The sequence below is a fragment of the Magallana gigas genome, chromosome 8 (genome assembly GCF_963853765.1).
Source record: "Magallana gigas chromosome 8, xbMagGiga1.1, whole genome shotgun sequence".
In the NCBI taxonomy this organism is placed as follows: Eukaryota; Metazoa; Mollusca; class Bivalvia; order Ostreida; family Ostreidae; genus Magallana; species Magallana gigas.
Window position 1 is genome coordinate 41,708,760 of NC_088860.1, and position 20,837 is coordinate 41,729,596.

The 20,837-nt window shown below is 34.1% G+C and overlaps 1 protein-coding gene across 1 annotated transcript; it reads left to right on the forward strand.

Annotated features, from left to right (window-relative positions):
* Nucleotides 1–7,639: 7,639 nt before the first annotated feature.
* On the forward strand, nucleotides 7,640–18,509 carry LOC105347520 (A disintegrin and metalloproteinase with thrombospondin motifs adt-1). The gene is made up of 14 exons (XM_034473554.2): nucleotides 7,640–7,729; nucleotides 9,971–10,025; nucleotides 11,829–11,999; nucleotides 12,119–12,229; nucleotides 12,451–12,558; nucleotides 12,934–13,095; nucleotides 13,453–13,563; nucleotides 14,248–14,358; nucleotides 14,771–14,950; nucleotides 15,306–15,476; nucleotides 16,064–16,234; nucleotides 17,307–17,503; nucleotides 17,841–18,003; nucleotides 18,415–18,509. Exons 1-14 carry the CDS (start codon nucleotides 7,727–7,729, stop codon nucleotides 18,486–18,488), a joined length of 1,788 nt encoding a protein of 595 aa, XP_034329445.1. The 5' UTR covers nucleotides 7,640–7,726; the 3' UTR covers nucleotides 18,489–18,509.
* Nucleotides 18,510–20,837: the final 2,328 nt, after the last annotated feature.

The following is a 20,837-nucleotide window of genomic DNA, read 5'->3' on the forward strand; positions in this document are numbered from 1 at the left end:
TCCAAAAATGCGAGCTGCTTTTTAAGAGACGAATTTTATTGAAAATTGGCATAAACATTGAAGAAATCTTAACAAATAACTGAGCTAAGTAATATTACTAAATAATTATGGATTCGTTTACAACGGTACATAAACAAGTCGGTGGTCGGGGTGCCCGGCGCAGGTCCAAACTCGGAGTTTTAAAACTTAAACATCTACATTTTAATTGTTGGTAGACCTACAATTGATAAAAAAAGAAACCGAATTCTATATGTTCATTTTGCTATTGTACAAAAATATGTTCCAAGCAATAGAAATCTGACTGCGACAGTTTATTGAATTCTGACGGAAGGCGGCGCAGCAAAAATACATCAAATTAGTAAGAATCTCGGAAGAAGGCCTTTTTTGGCCATGAAATTGCCTACTTTAAACAAAAACTTTACGATGGAAAGGGGTCAAAAGCTTCAGTTATTCGGGGTTTATTTACTAACTACTACTCTTAACTAGAAATAAAACAAAGGGACTAAATATCAAGTACTTTTTACAAACTGATTTCAACAGTTCTAAGATATATACAGAATGAATGTAAGAGATGGTTCACAGTAAGCTGACTTTTGGAAAAAATGCCTAGATTTTTTTCCTCAAAATATCAAGAATGGAGAGAATATGTAATGTTACAATTTTGAAATAAAAAGAAAATATGAAAAATGAATATGCATTGTGAGGTGTTTACATGTAAAACATAGGAGCATTAACGTTAAAATGACGTTGCAGTGAGTTTGTGGTTGCTGACCGAGTCAATGGGTGTAGTCAAGTTTGTTAGCTTACCAGGAATGATGCCATTTTTCCGCTGATAAAAGGTATCCTGGTTTATTTTCTGGTGAAATTTCAATGATTTATCTTTTTTCCTAAGAGAGTAAGAATAAATGTCTGAATGATTTCCGAACAGCCCTCGAATATCTTACGGAAATTGACTGTAATTTATAAACTGTCCATGCACGCCAAAATAGACATATTCGCGATCCAAAGCACAAGCTACAGTACGATAGCTATCGGTATAAGAATTTATGCACTCCTCTAATTTTTAGCCGGGCTCTGCTGAAAGCAGAGTCCTGGCTGTAGGCAGGCAAATCGCCAATGTTACTATAAATAGCACAAGTAAACAAAAAGCCTAACAGCGTCAAAGTAAAAGCTTCCGCTCTACCAAATAGTTACACAAAGAGCCACGTTTTGTCAAAAGTGTTGGCATTTTGTTTCTTTTATTCTAATATCGATAAAATTGTCTATCTTTTTTAGTTTTCTTATTAATAACTTGTTTTAAAAACAAGACTATGCATTTTTGATACATACAATGCGCATGAATTTTTATGAACTACTTTGCTGCGCGTTGAAGAAATGGGGATTGAATATATAACGCTTGTTGCAAAATTCAAGGCAGTAACTGTTGAACTTTTTTTTTTACTATACAGATATATTTTTGTTTGTAGCTGCTTACAAAATTTGGTCGCTCTCTGACGCTTTGCCGACATTAAAAACATAATTATTAGAGAGAAAGAGAGAGAGAGAGATAGAGAGAGAGAGATTAACTTTTAGTCTTTACCACACAATATGCATAAAGACACACCAAAAGAGCCCGGCTTTCAGTACTTCAGTACTTTGATTAAAAACTGCTGTAGATGTATTGTTAAGCTTTTAAAATGACAAATTTAATTCAAATAGATAATGTTTAAAAAAAATTTACGTCGTCCATTGATGTCTTCTTTTATACACTTTTATTGCTCACTTTGCGTGGATTTTTTTCTTGCTCGATTGCAACAAAGCTACAAATGTATGTATTTATTGAGAGGACAAACTTCGCGGACTTGCACGGGCTGATGATAGCTGTTAACTAGTTTAAACAATACTACAGAACTGTTTTCAACAAGATTGTAATGCATTTTCCTAAACATCATCAAAATGTACTTGACGTATAGATTAAGATACTAGTATTTATAAAACAAGTTGTGTCTATGTTTATTAATAGTTAAATGTAGTCAGCTAATTACAAGAGTGCGCACTTATTAATGATAAGAGAATGGAAGATTTACTCAGGTACATTCAGAGCAAAGATTATGTATTTTTTGTCATTTGGAAGTTGAAGGAGAGTATCACTTCATCTTTAAATGTTCGCCGTATTGTATCTGAATATAGGAAACTCGATCTACGTCAAAAAATACTATTGGTATAAGCCAAGTATGTTTAAACTGTTACAACTTAAAATAATATGTTTTACGGTGCGACCGTTGGGGCGAGCGCAGCAGGTTATCAAAAATGAATTATGATAGATCAATAAAAATAAAAGTAGTGACGTAAAGTAAATGAATTTGAATGCAAAATAAAATAAATATACCTATTTTTCCAGTAAATTTTCATTATGCATGTCATAATTCATAAGATTTATTATTTATTTATATATCAATTTGATTAAAATCAGATCTTTGTAACGCTCCGAAATTCTGATAGTCGCTGAAAGTGTAGCGACATCAGAATTTGTCGGAGCGTATCAAAATACTGGTCGCACGCCAGTATAGAATTTATCTCAGATAAAATGTCGTTGAATAATAAAGATTTTAACATAATGTACATTGCAGTTTATTTCCTCTTTTCTTGCAGCAGACATTTTTCTTAAACTTACAAATAAAAATTGACTTATCACAGATCCTCCGCCCCCCCCCCTTTAAAAAAATCAAATTTACGTATAAAAAAAATTTGTTGATCACATAAGGAAAATGGATCCCCCGGGAGCATGTAATACCGTAAATAGTACTGAAAATAAAGACACCTTTGAGCAGCTAAAGAGCTAAAGGCATACCACGCACTCCCCATTCCTCACCCCGATTAGAATTTTCCTGATATTGAGAATTTTCTTTTTCTTTTTGCTTGTGAAGATTTTTTGAATGATGTTGCCACGCCCCATTTAAAAAACGTTCCTGGAAATTACCGTAAATATAGTGAATAAAATAAATGTGAGCATTCATCCAAATGAGAGCGAGTTACAGTTGTTTCCTGTCTCTGAAGTAATGTCCCGATTCGTTAGCTCTGCAAGATTTTGAGAAGATTTTGGTATTTATATTTCAGCAGATTTACAATAACTACTTAGAGTAGTTTCCCCTTATTGTGACGTCAAAGTTCACGTCGGTCAAGTGTAGTCTGTCTCTTTGAAAACACACTAGAAAAAACTACCCGAAAACTGTTTTGTTTACTTAAAAATTATTAGCATGATGTTCTGGAAATTACACAATTTATCTGTTTCTCAAAAGTTTTACTTTGATTCTCGCGAGATGGTATCCAGTCTAGTGAGATCGGCCGACATTGAGGAATTGCATTGTGGGTCGAAATTTACTGACTCCGAAAAATTCTGTCGGATCAATGTGTAAGACAAGTTGCTGTCCTTTAAAAAAGGACTACAATACGTGGACCATTTGCATGTGTTTCCAACGAAAACGTGAAAGCCTTAAGATTATCAGAGATTCCACCGACTCTAGCCCTCTGCTTTTAACCACTAAATTTGTACGCTGTATTACGTATACATGTATGTTTAGCCCTGACTTTTTCTCTTAGAATTTAAAGGATTCTTTCTTCTAATATAATTATGATCTATCTATGAATGAAGTTTGCATGTATAGTATCAGGCATTCGGTGAATTCTACTATTTGCGCACACATTACGATTCGCACTACTTTGTTAACTATGCAGTGACAGCTTTGTGTAAATTAAAAATTTCATATTCATATGATGCATTTTTCTTGGGATTTAAACTTTTATACAGTGACATAATTATTCAGTCATACTTAAATGCTTATATGTTCGGAAAACAACAAAACATTGCAAATTATGTTATTTGATGCATGTTGTAGTTTCGGCATAACATTTACTTATTTCATTATACTGATAGTTCATATCACATGCCAATCATTTTTTAAAAAAGAAATACTTTGTTTCTGTACTGTTTACCGACAACTTTACAATTACAGCGCCTTTGAACTTATGGTCACATACCACTATTTTTACCCCGTGCTCATTGACCGCGCAAGTAGTTCCATTCTAAAAATGTATGTATTATTTCAAAAATTCCTAGGGGTACTAAATGGTCGAATTTGGTTCCTTTTATGGCATGGATGGAAAGAAGAAGGTTTGAAAAAAAATACAGGCAGGAAAAAATTTAGAAAAATTATCTTTACAGGCGCAATAGAAAGGGTGTAAAGAGGCCAATGTTTACACAAATTCCAAAGTGAAAGTGAATTTTTCATGGTAGGGGTTATTTTAGGGGCCATATCTCAGTCCCCTCTCGATTGATTTTCCTGTAGTTTGGATATGTTGTTGGACTAGTGTCATTCTATAGGCATGCTGTATTTGAACTCATTTGAGCCGGTGGAATTTTTTATAAGATTTATTTTTGTATAAAGGAATAAGAGGGAAAAATAATTGTGGTCTGTGTCCTTATGTGTGCATATGGCACGGAATCCCGATCCCGATTCAGATAAACGTGTGCTAGCCTGGTTAAGGTTCCCTGAGCTACCCATTACGCACAGGAACCAGGCTAGCTCATGCGCAGGCTGAATTTTCCCCATAGCATCCGGTTTAACCTCACTTATATATTTTCTGCGTGGACCTCAGGGTCCACGCAAAATCCATTGTGACGTCACTCGAAAGGACGATAACTCCGTCAGTCTTATGGCGTTGTGTTTTCACAATGCATACATGTACATAGTCTTTTATCTTGTTCTCGTGAGAGTGTGAAATGTGAAAACCATAATTACAGGGAACTACTGGGACGATTAAAACAAGGCATTACTGGTCCGATTTACTGACGCCAAAAAAATCCGTTGAATGAATGTGCAAATAGTCCGAATTTTCTATTCACACACGCCTTACCGGTAGAGCTCGCTTCGCGCCGGCGCTGCGCGCCGGCGAGCTGCGCTCGCTACTACTAAATTATTTAGAAAAATATCTACAGAGAGCAGAAACACTCAGAAGTGTGTTTGTAATACTTTGATGCATTTAATATACGTGTATTGCTATATATAATTTCTTATATTGTTCATATATTATGTATATGATAAGTCATTTGGACTCAGTGAATAAATTAACTAATCTGAACGGGTGTGTGTTTTGAACTTTACTAACAGATTTCCTTATTAAATTTGTGGAAATATTTGATACCAAAAAATTCTGATGAAAAATTGCCAACGATGTTGTCCCTGTATTTGCCACTGAAAATCTTGAATAATGGGGTTCCAAAATTACACATCTCCTGGCTAGAGTAACCTGTATCCATAATTATATAATTGCATGTCTGTTTCTACATTTTGAAATATTTTACACAACGACCTTCACATGTTTATCTACATATAGTTTCTCAAATTGTTTAAGATTACATGCATATTTAATTTACTTTTTAAATAATATCTAGCGTTTTTTGTCGCACCCGTTATAACGCATTTGACCCAAGTTCATTCTATTGACACACCGTGAAAGGAAAAACAACTCCACTCTTTTAATTTATAAATCAATTTTTAATCTGCATGGTTTGATTCAAAGGCGCTCGTCTGTAATCATGGTTTCCCATTTATAATTATAATAATACACTGCACATGTAACCAATGTGTTATTCTTATCTATGGAGAAAATTTATCAGAGGAAAGCTATAAATATAACTAACTAAAAATTAAAATAAATTCTTTAATGATTCGCACGGGTATGAAGGTAGCGATCTTTGCGGAAAATATTGATGTCAACATTGCCAGCAAACGCGTGCAACGTATTTGTTTTCTCTAATGCTCACAAATTGAATCACCAAAGAAAGCATTTTATCATGTAAATAATGGCTCTTTAAATGATTTGTCGATTTTAATTTGCAGAGGATTCTTTCAGTCTTCTGTCATGTTAAAAATTTTGAATTTACTGGGTGGGTGTAAATACAAAATTTACAACATGACAAGTAAATTTTTTATTTAAGTTCTGATATTGTAGGTATATTGATTCATACCACAATCATAGTTAAAATGTATTTTTTTGGGGATGCTGGCTTTTTCCGTCTTTTTAAAACACTCACTGATGCTCAACATTTCGTTAAACTTATATGATAGATGATAAAAAAGCTTACATGTATATGTTATATACCAGAAGATCGATAGTTTTTGATTGAGAATTTTAATCCTTTAAAAGGACGTGTACTTACAGATCATAAACCTAGATCGCGCACCTGTGCTGTTTAAAAGAGAAACTTTTCTTCACCACATTTCATTTGATATCTTTAACAGATGACCTAAATTTCGAATGTTTGCATAAAGCATTTGGACGTATTTAGGAATGTGTGTATTGGGTCGGTTTGTTTTTTAATGGCAAAGAATTAAATATCATGCGTGGACAGGTCACGTATACAGGGCTTACCTCATAGTGCAACGACCTTCACACTCGAAAAGCACAAGGGTGTGCATGTACTACATGTTCTTATGATCCGCATAAGTACAGGCATACATGCATTTTAAATTGAATTATCGTCAAAGTATTTTCATGCGATGCAAGTATTCACGAACTTATTAAATCTCCCTATTTCAAAAACGTTACAGATTTATTTGGGTGAGGGGGGGGGGGGGGGGAGGTGTAAAAAAAATTCAATGTTAAAAAACAATTAAAGAGTTTGATTTACATACATTCGTATAGCAATCTCAAGTCTTCTAATCTAAGGTTCAAACATGTGCAGAAGAAGTACATTTGGATATTAATAACGTGTATCTGTAGGAGTGGACAGGCAGCCAAAAAAAACTGTTTCAAATTTAAGAAATGAACGAAAATGGCAAACAATCGAAAAACCAAGCTTTACTAAAACAATAGGCCTTGATAAGGGAATATTTGAGTAGACAACAACTTATGAAGTTTAGGGTCATGTCCTTCTCTATTTGCCGCTATGACTTCTCCTACAGTTTGGCACTTATTAATACGTTCAAGATTTAAACATAAAATGCCAAAAACTACCACTTTGATGCGCATTATGAATAGGTCCAAAGTCATCTAGAGCGCACGCATGAATATGTTTTATAATTATGTAATATTTAAATATGCATATGATTATTTTTACAGTGCTTATATTTTTACGGTGTTGAATCATATTGATATCATAATATCTGTATTTCAATTTATTATCAATTTTAGTTTGAAACACATACTTGATGATGATGATGATGATGATGATGATGATGATGATGATGATGATGATGATGATGATGATGATGATGATGATGATGATGATGATGACGACGACGACGACGACGATGATGATGATGATGATGATGAATAACATTGGTTTTGGTGAACCTTGATGATTGATAAATGATGAATCTTGATGATAACGAGGAGGAGGAGGAGGATTCTCCAATGACACTTAATAAGAGAAGAGTTCATGGTATTTTAAAGTTCTTTGTCCCATATTTACCAGAATATTTATGTAATTGCTTAGAATGTTACATGTAACAGTTATGTATTAAAGCGAGCTCCAAAAGATATACTTATATTTGAATCTTGGACATAATAGGTAACATTAATGCTCGGTCTTAATCCCCTAAAATTGCAATGTAAATATTGTTAATACTTACATAGATTACCGCTGTCCTGAAAAAATAACGAAACGGTGTCAACTGAAATGACATATATTTATAACTACGCGGACCGACCGCTGGAATCAGACCATCGTTAGCTCTCCGAAGCCATGGTAAATAGTTTCTTTTTTTACTTTTTTCAGTTTTGTTCATTTTATATTTGGTAATTCTATTTATTCATTTAATTATTATTTATTCTTTTATATATTATTTTTATTGATTAAATTAATAATTTATTCATTACTTCATTAAGTTAATCATTTATTTATTAATCTATTGAATTATTTTTTATTTTATCTTATTTAAATTTTTTGGTTAAATTATTTGTCTACCTTTATTTCTTCTTCTGTCTGTAATCAACCCTAATATAGATTTTTCTTATCAATACGTGGCCAGTATATTTATTGGTTTGATTTTTGAAATTTTCACAATTTTTTATAATGATCTTTTAATGTCATCACAACCTGGTATTGAATTAAATGTTTATTTCTCTTAAACCATATCAATGGTACATGAGGTACAAAAAACAATAATATTTACAGATGTACAAATGCAGGGTCAAGTTAGGAAGAGTACAGAGTTAAATAATTCGAGCTAATATTTTTTTTAACAAATATGGACAATGATTCGATATTTGTATTCCATCAAATGTTGATATTTACAATTAAATTACGATAATTTCATCTCCATTTTTTAATTTGTTTCTTGTCACTTTTTTTTATTGAAAGTTTCTTTCATTCTTTTATCTTTTATCAAAAACATTATCATTTATATTTTAACTCCATTTTCGAAATCTTTTTTTTTTTTTTTTTTTTTGCGTATATCCTGACTTTTTCATTACTTCACCGATTGTATTCAATCAATAAATGATTTTACGCAATTAACATATATGTGCCCAATAAAACTAATTGAATTCCGTGTGTCTTTTTCAAACAGATAACTGACTGTCTGAATTGATTTCACTGTATATCAATTTTTAAAAAAAATCCCACTACATAATTCTTTCTTCCTTCTCTCTTATAAAATTGTTAATTCAAATAGTTTATTACACGCGGTTGGGAGGATTGTAGGAATTAACAAAACAATTCGAGTATTTTGATTTTCTATTTATTATATAAACCGTTACATGTTTGTCCATGCCATTTGAAAAATAATCTTGAACGTTTTATACATCTACCGAGTAATTTTTCGTATGTATTTCTTAAAGCTGCTTGGTCCGATTTTTTTGTAATTACAGTATCAAATTTTTTTTCATACAAATCATTTATCCTAGAAAGTTATGGACTTTCTCCTATTTACACCAGCAGAATCAGTCTCCTTTCAAAGTTAGAAATATTCAAAGTAAATAAAAATAATTTCTCTTTGGCCAAACGAAAAAACAAACCAAAATGCATCACGGGAATGTTTAGAAAAGGAAACCGCTTGGTTTCGTCTCCCGAATGATTGGGGTTATTCAACCCGCATGCTATGCATCGATTGTGAAGAAAGCAGACTTTGGAAATATTAGCAAACGAAAGCACACATGTTTATTTGTAATTTGTCTGATCATTTCAGAATCGACCTTTATTTAAAGCGATGTCAAATTCGTAATACAACCATACCCGTCTCGTCGTCAGGGGTTAAATTTAACATGAGGCGAAATAACGCGGTACCTTTTAACGTCGTTTGTTTTGTTAGCAAATTTTGTACGTATTTTTCTTCATTGAAATTTGGCATAATTGACGGGTATAACTACTGCAATGTCTATTATTATACATATACTAAGCATAGCCATCGTTTAAAAGCGTGCATAAAATCTGATATAAAATCGGACCAAGCAGCTTTAAGAAAACCGATTGATAGCTCTATAGAAACTTACAGGGCTGAAATCTACACAATCCAGTTCTAACCAGTTTATCGATCGTTCGAAGCCTTCAACAACCTGAAGAAATATGACGGACTGCATGAAATAATCATGATGATGTCAGACTCAAATTCCCATATAAGACGTCTTGGCAATTTTTTAAATCTAATGTGCTGATGTACATTAACAATAATTCAGTTACTTTTACTTACTTTTTATTATAAATTAATCAATAAGTTAAAAGAAAGATGTAAATATAAACAATGGAATGCTCTCTTTGATGATTCACGCGGGTTATGAAGGTAGCGATTATTGCAGAAAATATTATGTATTTTTTCTGCAATGTCGCTGCCTTCATATCTTGCATGAATCACTTAAGAAAGCATTTTATTGTTTAAATGAAGATCATCATCATCATCATCATCATCATCATCATCAGAATCATCATCATCAGAATCATCATCATCATCATCAGAATCATCAAAATGATATTATCATCATTGGTTTATAGATATCCGTCAGGGTTGGACAGTTGGCCGTTCTGGTCGTTGCTATTCTTATCCAAGGTGAGTATTCCTCTGATTTAAAAAAACGCAAGCCTGATCTACATGTATACAAAAATCATAAATCATAATTTTTCTTACACATGAAAATATTTTATTCCAACCAGGGGGTGCGCTGTTTTTTTTTTTTTTTTTTTTTTTTTTTTGGTTGTTTTTGTTGTTGTTGTTTTTTTTTTTTGCGGGATGTTTTTTCCGCTGGGTTTTTTTTTTGGGGGGGGGGGAGTGTTGATTTTTGATTTTTATTTTTCTAATTTGCAGAAAGACAAAATATGCATGTTAAGCTGACACACAATAGAAATGGCCTAGTATACGTACTCAGTATTAGAGTAAATATCACCTGCATCGAAAAAAGGCATTCAAATGCATTATATCTTTAATTGCTCCGCGTCTTCATTTTTCTTTGAATAGATTTTCTTTTAACACTTTCAAAACATACCGTGGTTTGTTAAATCTATCATTGAAATCAGGTTCAATGTTTTTGAAAAAGATTTAGTAAAGTGTTCTGAATTAATTTACAGAGTTTACTAGTTTAAACAAATTGCCCTAGGCTTGAACTGAAAGTAACGGTAAAAAATTCTTTAATGACACCTCCTTTTGATATTGGCGCATATCGGTCACAAAAATAAAGGATTGTCTCTTGGTTTGTTTTAAAGGGGACCTTGACACGATTTCAGATGAAAATTTTATTTTAGATTTCTATGTATAAAATGGTTAACTTTTGTATTTTGAATGATTCGCCATTTGAATCTAAGAGGTCATGTTACAAGGGAGATACAGAGGAAAGAAGTTGTTGTTATGTTAACAAAGCTCGAGTCTTATAAGTTTGTTTACAAATAATGTAAAGTAAAGAAATCGCCATTTCTTTATCAAAAAAACTTGTGGAAACAAGATAGACTGATTCAGTGGGTTCATAGACAATTTCATCACAGCAAACAGCAACATCAGATTGAAACTTATACCAATACAACAAATATGTAAACATTAACAGGACTAGAGCTTTGTTTACAAAAGAAAGAATTCTTACCTCTGTAACTCGCTTGTAACTCAATATTTGACTTTCGTATTTTTTCTAAGCATTAAAAACATCTATATTAGAACCATTTTAACAGGAGCTTGGACTTTGGGTAGTTGGTGTTAGACAGCAATGTGACGAAGACCTGTCTATTTCACTGAAGGCCACTCAGCCATTGCTCTTTGAAATCAACAAGATTTGTCTGGCTTTTTAGCTAAGACTACGCAATCGGTGCATATTTCGCTTGAAACCAGCGTCATTTTTAACTTGTTTTGACGCAAGAAATAGATAGTAACGTTCTACTGAAAGTCCAAGGTCTTGTTAAAATGGTTCTACATGTAACTATTCTAGACATACAAATTGAAAAAATAAATTTTGAGCTCAAATCGTGCCCAATATATCGTTTTTGAATTTTTTTTTGTCTGTGTGCACAGTGAAATATTGTTGAAATTTGTGTCATACTTTTAAAATGACATTTTACATCTACATGTACATGTATCTTATCGTAAATCAATTATAAATGGAACTTTCAGGCATTTTTACGTTGATAAAAATTATAAGTACATGCATGTAATACCATTTTCAAAAAAATTATTTCTGAAAGAATATGTTGTTATAAATTTAAAATTCATAACACACCTATTTCCACCAAAAAATCACATGTTCATCATATGCAACTTTTTAACATACGAAAAATTTCAAGTCATTTAGAAAAAGATATTTATTCTTTAATAAATATCTATGTTAAATATAGTGGGACACTACATTTTTAACATGAAATTTCGAATTTTCAGAGCACCGCGTCGGCGCGGTTACCTGTAGTTCTGGTTGGTCAAAATATGGAGAAAACTGTTACAAGTTGTACACTGCTACCCTGCCATGGATGGACGCCCTGAAGGCGTGTCAGGCCGTGGGTAGTAGTCTGGTGGACGTAGGCTCAGACGGGGAACAGACCTTTGTACACAGTGAGAATCTCTCTCTCTCTCTCTCTCTCTCTCTCTCTCTCTCTCTCTCTCTCTCTCTCTCTCTCTCTCAGAAACATAAACTGTGGGCGACTTTGACTTTTTTTATATCTTAACTCAAGATCTGGCGTCGGGGAATGAATTTTGGATTAGTGGGTCGGACGCTTCCACTGAGGGTCAGTGGCTATGGTACGGGAGCATCCAGTCATGGGGGTACACCCAATGGAACACGGGTAAGACTATCCAATCATTACGCTTTCTTCTAAATGTATTTTTTTTTTAATTTTTGTTTTTTCAAACCTTATTTTTTTGTATTTATTTGTTTGTGCATTCTATTCAGGAATGTTTTCTTCATTTTTGAACAAAATTCATTTAGTTATAATGTTTCAACTCTTGCAAACACAAATCATTTTTGAAGAATGAATTTTAAACGGAGTAAATTGTTTTCATCCAGGCGAGCCCAATGACTCTGGTGGCGAGGACTGTGCCAGTTTGCTGAACAGTGGACGGTGGAACGATTACCCATGTAGCCGAAGCATGGCCTACATATGTGAACAAACAAGTGAGAGAGAACCCCTCCCCCGCATATTTTAAAGAAGATGGGCCAATAACATGGCAAAATTGCCTATTCGTTTAATCGATCGTAACATTTTTCAGTTTCTTGTCCGTCAATAAGCATTTTATTTTCCCTTTTCGTCCATTTCCTTTTGAATTTACTGTATATGAACACTACATTATTATGTAAATTTACACTTTACACTTAGGCTTCAATCTAGGTCACTTGCACCTTTATTATATGAATTAGTATAACCCATGCTTATCACTTACCCTTCATGCGCTCGTTTTGAGTCAGTGTCAAAACATGTACACTGTACAAGTGATATAACGTTACATGTACATGTAACATTCCTTACGTTATTTTTTTTCATGATTCTAGCTGCATTGGATGATTGTGACTCTACCTGGAGTTTCAGGGACGGTAGATGCTACAAGTTGTTTACGTCAGAGGTCACATGGTCTAACGCGTTGAAAACCTGTCAGGCCAACTCAGCGAACCTAGTTAACATTGCTGATTCCGGCGAAAATGCATTTGTTTACGGTAATTTTTTAGTAACTTATTGATATGTTCAGCAACGTTTTATGGTGTTGAACAAATACAAGTAACTATATACAATACACGAATTTATACCATCATGTAGTTATCAAAATATAATTTGTTTGGACTACCAATAAAGAGGTCTTAATAATTCGTCCATTATTCGTCCAATATATGTCATCTTTACTATTTTTAAACACGCGTGTTCGATTCTTTGTAAATTTGCTTACCTATAGAAATCTAAATACATGTACATCGTCAATCTTTGCTCGAAGATGATTCTAAATATTTGCTCATGATAGTGCAGTATCCAGTTTTATAAGAAACAAGTTTGGTAACTGTGGTGATTTGTGTTAACAGGTTTGCTTCAGGGAAAGAGCGTGTGGATGGGAGGGTTTGACGGGCCGACGGAGGGATCGTGGGCGTGGTCCGGGGGAGTGTTCACCTGGAGCTACACTAACTGGAAGGCTGGTAGGTGGTGGCCTTGGAACCATTATTAGTTTTTATCCGAAGGGAAATACGTTGGGGCATCATATAAAAAAAGATGCTTCCGCTATAAATCTAAATCTCTCACCAGAGGGCGACTCTTGATCTCGGCATGAATTTAACATACTTCATTTTCCAAGGTCGGTTAGCGTGTTTCGGGGAAAGTCTGAGGCAAGTAAAGAGACGATATCAGATGGAAATTGCATAAAGATTTTAATGGTACTTTTTTTTTATCCCACAGACTTTGTGTGTAAATAAGGTTAATCAATCTAAAACTAGCGCAGATTTTTCTGCGCCGTAAATTGCAGATTTTTACTATGTAGCTCATAAGTCGCCCATCCGAATTTTTTCAGACCGGGAGCTACAGACCTGCAGATACTTCAATTAGTAAATTTTTTTGTGTTTTCTAATGTAACTGTCAATGTTAGTTATATTTATAAATTTATTGTAGGTTTTTCGTATATTTATTATTTGAGAATATTAAAAGTATATAGTCACCCTGTATGACTGTGTCAGTTATAATTTCTCTACCAACCTGGACTACACTAAGCCTGAATCCGAGTAGTTTATGCATTTTTATTAAAACTGGGCCACCAATTAACGGTACTACTTACTTGACCGGAATGCTTTGAAAGAGAGCTTGCCGATAAACATGTTTGACTATTACAGGCGAGCCCAACAACTCTGGAGACGAAGATTGCAACGCGATGCTCGATTCCGACGGAACATGGAATGATGGAAATTGTCTGGCAACTCTTCAGTTCATGTGCGAAAAGAACAGTAAGTCAAATTATTATGATAATACCATATATCAATGAGGCGTAGAACACAACTACAGCCGTTGTTACCTACCATATTCTGTCCCATGAATTCTGTCCCATTCTGTCCTCACATCACATTTTGCTTCAGGAGGCCAGCTGCTGAACAAATCAACCACCAGATTCACCTCATATTTTAAAAAAAAATAATTTGTTTAGCTATCGACTACTATTTAGGAAAGAAAAATAATTCATTTTCACTTTAAAATTCATAGATGTTTTGTATAGCTCTTATTTGTAATGAGATTTTAAAAGGAGGTCGAAAAATGGCAGCAATCATCTAGTCTTCTTAATTACATCCGACAGAAGCAGTTTTTGTGTGAAAAAAGTCTTATTTAACATATTCTCACATTAATCAAATTTGTTTTTATTAGCACCACCAATTAATGGTGGATGGGCGGGATTCGGTTCATACGGCGCATGCTCCAAAACCTGCGGGGGAGGTACTCAGACGAGGTCAAGGACGTGTACAAACCCCGCCCCTCAGTGGGGAGGAGACAACTGTCCCGGATCAGCTACTGAGTCCCAGGCCTGTAACACTAATGCCTGTCCAAGTAAGTATCATTTGGAGGGGTGGGGGGGGGGGGGTCAAGGAATTGACCACATGACAAAAACCCTTAATTTCTTTCATTTCTAAGTAAAGTATTGTGCTGAAAATTTGTAAACCTGTGGCAAAATCATATGTATTTTTGCAATTTTTTTATTGAAATAGATTTTATCTTTAATGTATAAAGGAACTTGATCTCTGCGAAAAAAAAATCAATATAATAATCATTAGGGTGTGATAGTTGGGCACTTTCCTTAAAATTATGAAATATATACACTAAAAAAAATATATAAGTACAAATAGAAAAGTTTAATTACTGAAGGTTGTTTTTGGAAATATTGAAATGATATATTTAAAATTAGTTGACGGTAACTGGGCAAGCTGGGGAAGTTACGATACATGTACCGTTACTTGTGGAGGCGGGACCCAGCAGAGGACTCGCACGTGCACAAACCCCGCCCCTCAATATGGCGGAGCTGACTGTTCCGGTGCCACTACCAGTTCCCAGTCCTGTAACACCAATCCTTGCCCAAGTAAGAAATCAAAGTACTGATAGAGTCAATAGGAACAGAGTTTTGCTCTGTTGACATGCTTATTATCTTGGATCTTCACCGTAAGTTAAGTGTAATAAATTCACCAGACGCAATCTTACATCTACATGTAGTTGGACTCATGTTTAAAGACGACACGCGCCCAATAATTCTTTTTTTTCTAATTGTCAAATCACTGATGTTTTTTTTCTAGTTAACGCCTTGATAAGTAATTTATCAATATGTCTTTTTATGGAAATTGGTTTTGTTTCACGTTGCATGTGATTTTTGGGGAAAATTCTTAACGCTGCTTTTGTGCTGAAACAATCCTAGTATACAAAGCGTTAAATAAATATTAAGTTTGGTTGATCACATAACCACATGAAAGTAAAATTTGTCAGAGTAAGGGGTTTGCAATTTGTTTTATTTAAATTATGTAAATTGTAAACAATAATTTTAAATGGAATATGCTTGATGAAAGGCAGAATTTTAATACAGTCATGATAAAAGCCAGTATTTTGATACATGACAAAGCCAGTATTTTTATCCATTATAATGGGCAGTAATTTGAGGCGTGGTTCTGTCTGTAGTTGACGGGCTGTGGGCCTCATGGGGATCCTGGGGGTCGTGTACGGTGACATGTGGTGGGGGCACTCAGGACCGATTCAGGACGTGCACCAACCCCGCCCCTCAGTATGGCGGTGCCGACTGTGTGGACGTTAATAACAGTACACAGGACTGCAACACACAAGTTTGTATCAGTAAGTATCAATGAGGACGTAATAAGTCTGTATCAGTAAGTATGTAGAAAGTTTGTATCAGTAAGTATCAATGAGGACGTAATAAGTCTGTATCAGTAAGTATGTAGAAAGTTTGTATCAGTAAGTATCAATGAGGACGTAATAAGTCTGTATCAGTAGGTATCATTGAGGACGTAATAAGTCTGTATCAGTAAGTATCAATGAGGACGTAATAAGTCTGTATCAGTAGGTATCATTGAGGACGTAATAAGTCTGTATCAGTAGGTATCATTGAGGACGTAATAAGTCTGTATCAGTAAGTATCATTATCAAATTAAGTAACAGGTCTGTATCAGTAAATATCAAGGAGTATGTAAAAAGTCTGTATCAGTAAGTATCAGTGAGGACGTAATAAGTCTATATCAGTAAGTATCATTATATCAAATTAAGTAACAGGTCTGTATCAGTAAATATCAAGGAGTATGTAAAAAGTTTGTATCAGTTAGTGTAATTTATAAGTAACAAGTCTGTGTAAGTTAGTATCAGTGAGTATAAAACAAGTCTATATCAGTAAGTTAATGTCACTGATAAGTAAGAAGACTGAATCAGTAAGTATATGTATGTACGAGTGTAAATCAATGTGTTTCTTTTTCAATAATTTAATTCTGTAACATGGCATTTGATTGGATAGAAAAATTAAAGTTAAAGTATAACTTGGTTTGCTCGTCACAAGACACGTCACAATGCAGCAACGTCAAAAATGTACTAATCTGCTTGACGTTACATTTCAAATTTTAAACAGGTTAATATCAATTTGAAAAGTAAAACACGCTTAATTTGTACAGTAATTTACAGAAAATTAAATCATAAGGAACCAACTCAAATATCTACCTAAGTTATTATACTTGTATAACCCGCGTTGAAGCAGTTTACGGGGTTTTTTTTTATAATCTGCTTCACGGATTATTAAACGGAAACTGCCCCAACACAGGTTATACTTGTATACCTTAGGTAGCCATTGAAGTCATTTCTTAAATAAATAAACCGAATTACATCACATCACCAATCTTAAAGATTTACCTCTATCCTAAAGTTGACGGTTCTTGGGGCTCCTGGGGTCAGTGGGGAACCTGCAGTGTCACGTGCGGTGGAGGCCAATGGTCAAGGACCAGGATTTGCGACAACCCGGCCCCGGCTAATGGCGGACAGGACTGCCCCGGTGCTTCCAGTGACTATGGCGACTGTAGCACTGATGCCTGTCCAACAGTAGCGGCCGGTCAATACCAACAGGTGAAAGATAAAACTTATCCTTACTGAAATATAGCTGCAATATTTCATTTTGTTGTTGTCTTGTAAAAAATGATATTTTGTTCCGCCGCATTCTTTTATAATTTTCTACCCTTCCAATCATCCCTCCATGTAATTAATTTTTATGATTTTTTTTTTTTAGTGGAATATAGTTGATAACTCATTTTTCTAGTATTTTTAACACTTTCCAAAATTGATTCAATTTTAAAAAATAAATTCATGAAAATGTTTCAAACTAAATTCTTAAAACAGAAGCAGTTTAGCTGGTATATTTACATGTCCTGTAGTTGATTTTCACTATAAATATTGTTGATGATAGCAATGCCCGTCCGGCTACTTCACCTGTCAATCCGGAGGAATGACGTGTATACAGGAAATATACAAGTGTGATTGCTCATCCGACTGTGACGACGGAAGTGACGAAACAGACACGTACGCCGGATGTACCAATGTAGCCGAGTGCCTGCTGAAGAGCGGAGCAGGTATAGGACATACTACTTTTTAAAATATGTGCCCAAAATCATGTGATAATTTCTGAGAACTTTTTTCATGCGCATTTGCTCGAGCCTTGAAATACGCCGATTTGATATTATCCTATGTTGTATAGCGAATACAAGCCACTATCACACTCAAATTAAAAAAAAAAAACTTATCGAAAAGTAAATTTCATCTTTAGCATTTCAAGACAAAAACAATCGAATTTTTTTTTAATCGAATTTTATTACAACTTTGAGTTGGATATACTTCACTAGTTTTCTGTGCGCCTATAATTATAATTAGTACTTCACGTATTTTTTTAACCCATTATAAATATAATGTTGGATTAAAAAAAAATTCATCTGAATTAGTCTAAACGTTCTCATAACATTAACTTTAATTTTTTTTTACCATAGGTATCAGCGTTGCATCAATGATTGTCTTAATGACGTCATTAACTGCAGCTTTGGCGTTCATCTTGAATCAATAAATGACACAGCACTTTGTACAGGTACGTTTATTTCACATATTTACTGAATACAGCATACACCATTCAAAATATATTATCTCTATCAAAATATACATGTAGTTGAAAAAGTAACTTAATTATTCAAAAATACTAGTAAGTTAAAATACAGAAGTTCTGATGAATAGAGTTCTAAGAATTTTAAAATTCATACATTAGATATGGTGGCTATCATTATGTATCATTATAATTTGTTTTATTTTCATTTATTTTGCAGAATAAAACCAAAGAAAATCCAAAATAATTGTTGTTTCTTTCGTATCACGCACCTGAGAACTTAATTTGTCTTTAATTGTTTATGCTTTCAATAAAAGTTAACCTCACAAAACTTATCCTTTGTTATCTAATTGTGATTTGCAGTTACGTTTCATTATGAAACATATACTTGCTTACACAGTCGTCACATTTAATGCTTAATTTATGTTACTATATTTACATCTACCAAGTAGTATTTCCTCTATTTCTTTCGGAAACATAGTAAATTCCTAGCTCTATAGAAATAGCCAGACTGAAATCCACACGCCCCATTTATCGATTGGTCGAAATCTACAGCGGCTTAAACTGACAAAAAACTGACAAAACTGAAATTGACACGCCCTGTTTATCGACTGGTCGAAACATATAGCGACTTAATCGAACAAAATGAGTAGCGCCCGTTACTCAATTTGTATGCACACACTGCTGCAGTTATGAGACTGTATCTTTCAAAAAATAATGATTCAATGCTTAAATATCTATAGCCAGACTGAAATCTACACACCCTGTCTATCGATTGGTCGAAACCTACAACGACCTGAGAAAAATCACGGACTGCACGAAATAATCATGATGATGACAGACTCAAATTTCCATAGAAGTCGATTTAATTGCCTGTTTCTTTAGGCCAACGCACTGATGTATATTAACAGTAATTTAGTAAAATTTACGTGCTTTTAAAATCAGTTTATTAATTTATTAAAGAAAGATGTAAAACATAAACAATATAATTTATGCAGGTTATGAAACACGCCCCTTTTATCGTTTGGTCGAAACCTACAGGGACCTTGGACAACTCACGGACTGCACGAAATAATCCTGATGATGCCAGACTCAAATTCCCATTCTACTACAGTTATTGCCGAGATCAAAGAGATGCCGCGGACATTATTCTCCAATATACCACGAACGTCATCAGTAAATTATCAGATCAGAAGTACCTATTTGTCTCGCACTGATCATGGAAGTACCACTTCAAACCGTAAAAAGTTTTAAAACCATGTCAATTTCACGTGTTAGTTCCAGTCAAAACAATGTGTATTGCCTCAAATCTTTATTCTTAAGAGATCAATGCGGCTGTTCCTAGGACCTCCCTAGCACATTTTCACGGCGTGTTTTTACATAAAATATTTAACGTGTTGTAGTAATAATCGTATTAAATTGCCTTTAAAATATTAGGAATGTGATTCAAAGATATTTTATAAATAAGTGAAGAGTATTAAAATCCTAAGAAAAAAGTATGTCGTCTGCATGTGATTCCTTTGATCGATACACATGTAAACATTACTAACAAAACCGTTGGGGTTACACGGAACAGCCGTCAAAATGACCTAAATCGTCTCTCTATAGGAGAAACGATCTGTAGAAATACTGGGCTGTTAGTAGAATAGAAATAAAGTTCTTGTTTTCGTGAATGTTGCAGGATAATCTCCTCGGTCTCGAAATGTTGTTTGAAATATAAAAGCCTCGGCTAACGCCTCGGCTTTTATATTTCAAAACAACATTTCTCGACCTCGGAGGTTATTCTGCAACATTCACGAAAACTCGTACTTTATTTCTTAATTCGAGACGATTTGGCTGTTTCTTTTAGCTAACATACTGAAGAACATTAGCCGTAACTTAGCGAATTTTGCTTTACTTTTTTACAATCAATTTATCAATTTGTTTAAAGAAAGATAATCCATGCGGGTTATAAAAGTGGCAATCATTGCAGAAAAAATTACATAACCCGCTAACGTGAGTTACGCATTTTTTTTCTGCAGTGTCGCCACCTTCATATCGATCCCGCATGAATCACCAAAGAAAGCATTTTATTGTTTAAATAAACATGTATGCCTAATATATCATACACGTATAATACATTTTTCCATGAAAGTTGGCGACTGACTGAAGACCCCGACCGGTCGAGCTCTACAGTACCGCCACGAACATACTGCACCGGGCCGGGTCAAAGAGAAATAACTCTCAAACAAAGCCATCACAATATAAATTTCTCTTGACCCTATAACGTAAAACACTCATATATAATGTACTTGTATACATGTACACTATTAATTG